A 4,989-nucleotide genomic window follows, 5' to 3' on the forward strand; every position below is an offset into this window, starting at 1 on the left:
AATTAAACCCTTAGACTATTGAAATTAAGCAACAATTACATTACTGTGTGCTGAACAGCATGAAATGAACCACAAAAAAAACCCCTATTATAAAAAATATAGTATAATTTATATTAATATAATACAAATAAACACAACTTAAAAAGCATATATCATATGCCTATAAAAACACATATTTTCTTATATCACATTTTAAATATAAACAAATAACTGTCTTATTTCACATACCATACGCTATCAACACTTGTAATTTAAATACCATAGCTGAATCTATCTAATTTAACACAATCAAATTTAAAACTCATACCATCGGGTATCATACAATAATTTAATTTGCAATTATCTCCAAAATTTCTTCAAGACATAAAACTAATCCCAAAACTCATGAGAATGTACCACCCACGAAAATCAACTGCAATTTTATGAATACAGCTGACAAAGTTGAGAGACGATTATAGGGAATTATACGCACCCTTCTGCTGTTAATCCTCCCAAAAGGGCGTACAGTACATTCCCAATTCATAATAATAATAATAATAATAATAATAATAATAATAATAATAATAAACCCCTAATCAGGCAGAAACACTAAAATAAAAACAAAAAAGAAAATTAAGCATTATTACAGGTCCATGAAATTCAATCTCATATTAAGTTCCAATTCAGATTTAAAACATAGAGAAAGTTCCCAAACAATATTACTAAAGCTTGTAACCTCGAAGAAAATAGTGTCCCAACAACTGGAAGCATTCGAAATGGCAAGGAAAGATTAAAGCCTCCTTCCCCTCCTGCCACCCTTTCTTCGGGTGCTGTCAGTAGGAATTGGCGTCACATCCTCTGTAAAGTAATGACAAGAATCAATTACCATGAAAATGTTGCCATGTGAATGAAGAGATAGTATAGATCAAACAAAAATAATCAAATCATATACCTATTCGGCCAATCTTCATTCCAGAACGAGCAAGTGCTCTAAGTGCAGACTGAGCACCAGGGCCTGGGGTTTTAGTCTTATTCCCCCCTGTAGCTCGGAGCTTTATGTGAAGAGCATTAATGCCCAACTCCTGTATGAAGAGTCCAGACCGGTTAGTAAATTTGTGAGATTAGGCATAGACAAGATATCTAAGCTAAAAAAGTCTTGACATCTTACAACCTTGCATCTTTGGGAAACATCTTGCGCTGCGAGCATAGCTGCATACGGAGAAGATTCATCCCTATCAGCCTTCACCTTCATGCCACCTAAATACAAACCACGACCAACATATCAGGAAGTAATTATCAATAATTAATGAGTTCAACAAGAAAGAATCAAGACCAAAGGGGAATCCATAAACTTACTTAAAAACAGTTCATAAAAGAGAATATGAAGCATACAGCATCATCTGTTACACACTAAAAGACAGGAGGGGGCAAATTTGAATAAAAGAACACTTCAAAATCATGTTTGATTGCAGCTCATCAACAATTTTAATCTTGCCTTCAAATTCAAGCCCACAGGTCACAATATGACATTAAAATGAATACAAATGAAATTTATATTAATGAATGTAATAAAATAATTACCCCCCTGTGTGCTCACTTTAGTGTTCACACTATTTCTTACAATCATTCTACTTCAATCCAAAATCTAAATTACCAACACTATAAAATTATTTTTGAACATACAACCACCTTAGAGTACCTGTAATGCGAACCATTGTTTCCCTTCCAGACAAGTCAGTGACATGCTGTGAGCAAAATACCGACATTAGGAATTACTGACAGATCACCACGACGACAACAAGCTTAGCTAGAGGAGCAATACTCACAATGAAAGTATCATTAAATGAAGCAAATATATGCGCCACGCCAAAGACCAATTCTCCATCCCTAGTCGCAGGTCCAAGGGTAACATTCTCTTCCTTGGGCTCTCTGGTCTTTCTCCTCGACTATTAAAGGCAAGATAACAAATTTTTTGTCCATAAGATACACGCAAAAAGCTATATATTACTTCAGGTCGTCCAGGATAGGATAGGGATCTTAAGAAAAAAACTAAAACTTGAAAAATAAAGATGAGAAATGAATGGCACGAAACGGATTTCAATGCAATATAAAGATTTCACATAAAGAGATCAAATTCTCTCACCCAACAAAAATGGCCTTCATTCAAACTGAGATCAATAAAATGCTAAACTTTGCACCAATCCTACGAAAAAAATTCACACAAAAACGGTCTACTGCGTACAAAAACGCATTATGAAGCGAGTAAAACAAATCAACAAACCAAAACAGGCCTGAACATATATTCCACAGAACAAATCAAAATTAAAACCAGATCTTCAAAGCTGCTCCTATGATAAAGAACAGAAACACTAGGTTCTGAAATTTTAGGGAAAAGTACCATGGCTTCAGCTGCGGCGGAGGGCGGCGAGGTTTCTAAGCTACACTGCTGCTGGTCGAATAGCAGAACCCTAATTGCAGCGTCCAAATTTATAGGCAGGTGTTGAGGTGAGTTAATAGTGGGCTTACTTTTTTGGGCTTTAAAAGCCCAATTAAAGCCCAAAAATATTACACTCTCATAAATGAAATTATAGTTAACGTCGGCCGTCCGAGATCTCGTTCCTAGTGCTCCCTCCTAGGGTTTAACAGCCTTCTCCCTCAATCTGAGAGTTGTAGTGAGTAAGCACTCGACAAGGCGATTGAGATGGACAAGAGCATGCTCGGCGACTTGGACGCTCTACCGGAGGAGGATAAGATGCGCATGACCGCCATGATCGACCAGCTCCAAATTCGCGACAGGTATGTGCGGTTTTTCCTAATAGTTTGGGTAATGAAAGGTGGACTCTGATGTCAAATGCGAATTGATTGAGGTAAACGCTTTAGGATCTGTAGAAATTGCGTTCACTTGGACATTGGAGGAAATTTTGAAACTTGACATGATTGAATATGAAGCGGGTGAATGAAACTGTCTCTGTATTTATTGTAATGTAAAACTATTAACTGAGGAATATTTATAAGACATGTTTCATTGGATTGATTTACTGTTTTTGTGTGAAATGGTATATGTGAATTTTTTTTATCTAAACAGGATGAATTGATTGCGTATCTTCGAGTTTCGGAGCTACACAATCCAAACATAATATCTCATTCTATTGATTTGCTTAGATAGGTTGAATATAATCATTTATTTACATAGTTAGGGTGTGTTTGTTTGGGGGTTTGGATTTTGAGTTGGGATTTGAATAGTAAAAGTTTTGAATTTGAATAGTTGTATGATGTGATATAAATAGGTTTTGACGTAATATTTTGAATGTAAAATTGATTTTTAAGTATAATATAAAAAATGAAAAGTAGGTGTTTGGTTTGATGTTTTTGGGGGAAAAAATTGGATGAATAGTGGAAAAAATATTCAATCCCTTGTCTGAGGATTTCATTTTTGAATTTGGATTATGATCCGTAAAATTTTGAATTTTAATAGTCGTATGATATCATACAAATAGGTGATATGCTATGTTTTTCATATAAAGTTGTTTTTTAATATAATATAAAAATTTGAAAATTTATGCTTGATTTGATGTTTTTGGAAGGAAATTTTTGTTGAACAGTAGAAAATCACAGAAAAATCGTCACACAAACACAACCTAAATTAGTTTGCTGAGTTGAGTGCTAATAGTATATGTTTTCATTTTGGATCTGCATACATGCAATCTGAGCAGTCTAAATCTGTAGCTTTACTAAAATTGATTGATTCATAAGCCCTGGGTATAGAATGAAATTTTTTGACTTCACCAAATTCGATTAAGAGAGTCTTTTTTTACTTCATGTAAGAAAAAAAATAGTTGCATTGATTCGCAATTCGTTCCTATGGATGTGTTTGGATAATGCTTCATTTAATTAACCAATTATTTATCATATGTATTTTTACACTACAAAATATAATATAAACACTTATTTTTTATTTAAATATTAAGTACAAAAATCATTTTACATTTGAAAAGTATCAAAAACTTATTTCAATTGAAATTTTTAATATTCGTAAACCATCAAATCACTCCCATATCACATCCAAACGATTGATTTGGATTCTAAATATGTCTTCACATTAGCATTGCATTAATCCTTCGGCTTGTTGAATCCCAGAATATGAAGTGGCTTCCTGTTCTTCCGGAGCCTAGAATTCTATTTCAGTGTATTCTGATGCTTTTTGTCCCCGTAAACAATGTATGATCTCCATGGTGGTGCTGAATGTTTTGTTTTTGATCATGCAGTTTGAGGATGTACAATTCGCTGGTGGAGAGATGCTTTACTGACTGTGTCGACACATTCCGGCGCAAATCTCTCGATAAGCAAGAAGAGACGTGTGTTCGTAGGTGTGCCGAGAAGTTCCTGAAACACTCAATGCGAGTGGGCATGAGATTTGCAGAGCTCAACCAAGGAGCTGCAACACAAGATTAAGTTGTTTTGCGAATTTCGGGCTTTGTTCCCATGCCGGGGGTGCTAATTCATTCCATCAATTTCTGCCTACTTTTGAACTTTGGCGATATATCATTGTTTAGTTTTGAAGATATTTATTTGAACTGGCAGGTCTTTGTTTCTTGTACTTTCTTTACGTTACAAATAAGAACAGAAGTCTCTTTTCTAACACCCTTTTGATACATTGCTTGTATACTATGGTTTCTGACTCATGGATAATGGTTTGTTCACTGGAGTTATATATATACATATACATACTAGTAGCTTGTTGTGCAGTGTAGCGCACATATTTGAATTTGTATTTTAAAAAAGTTATACTTTTACTATAATTTTTTAGGTTAACAAGTAAACAATAGTAGTATCGTGGCATCCAAAAAAAAAAGTTTAAATTGTTCTGTGTTTAGCTAATGATCATATGTCAGTAAAGATAACAAATGTAGAATGCATCGTGTCGTCAACCTAATTTACATGTAACCAATTTTTTGAGCTCATATCTAACTTTTACATTGAGAATTAATATGAATTTAGCTCTTTATTTTA

At 34.1% G+C, this 4,989-nt stretch overlaps 2 protein-coding genes across 2 annotated transcripts; one reads left to right on the forward strand and one right to left on the reverse strand.

Moving 5' to 3' along the window:
• Positions 1 to 578: 578 nt before the first annotated feature.
• Positions 579 to 2,456, reverse strand: LOC127263177 (40S ribosomal protein S14). Its single transcript, XM_051292186.1, has 6 exons — positions 2,378 to 2,456; positions 1,806 to 1,925; positions 1,679 to 1,724; positions 1,151 to 1,236; positions 932 to 1,061; positions 579 to 837 (listed from the first exon to the last, which is right to left on the reverse strand). Exons 1-6 carry the CDS (start codon positions 2,378 to 2,380, stop codon positions 770 to 772), a joined length of 453 nt encoding a protein of 150 aa, XP_051148143.1. The 5' UTR covers positions 2,381 to 2,456; the 3' UTR covers positions 579 to 769.
• Positions 2,457 to 2,574: 118 nt separating this feature from the next.
• On the forward strand, positions 2,575 to 4,661 carry LOC127262780 (mitochondrial import inner membrane translocase subunit Tim9). The gene is made up of 2 exons (XM_051291594.1): positions 2,575 to 2,775; positions 4,245 to 4,661. The coding sequence occupies exons 1-2, from the start codon at positions 2,681 to 2,683 to the stop codon at positions 4,429 to 4,431; spliced, it is 282 nt and encodes a 93-aa protein (XP_051147551.1). The 5' UTR covers positions 2,575 to 2,680; the 3' UTR covers positions 4,432 to 4,661.
• The last annotated feature ends 328 nt before the right edge of the window (positions 4,662 to 4,989 follow it).

The sequence above is a fragment of the Andrographis paniculata genome, unplaced genomic scaffold (genome assembly GCF_009805555.1).
Source record: "Andrographis paniculata isolate CXL003 unplaced genomic scaffold, ASM980555v1 Contig66END, whole genome shotgun sequence".
Taxonomy (NCBI): Eukaryota; Viridiplantae; Streptophyta; class Magnoliopsida; order Lamiales; family Acanthaceae; genus Andrographis; species Andrographis paniculata.

Coding starts and splice junctions, on each gene's coding strand:
- LOC127263177 (XM_051292186.1), bottom strand. Junction 1,725..1,805: donor CATTTAATGATACTTTCATT/GTGAGTATTGCT, acceptor TTTTGCTCACAG/CATGTCACTGACTTGTCTGG. Junction 1,062..1,150: donor ATGTTTCCCAAAGATGCAAG/GTTGTAAGATGT, acceptor CTCTTCATACAG/GAGTTGGGCATTAATGCTCT.
- LOC127262780 (XM_051291594.1), top strand. CDS start 2,681: ATGGACAAGAGCATGCTCGGCGACTTGGACGCTCTACCGGAGGAGGAT. Junction 2,776..4,244: donor CAGCTCCAAATTCGCGACAG/GTATGTGCGGTT, acceptor TTGATCATGCAG/TTTGAGGATGTACAATTCGC.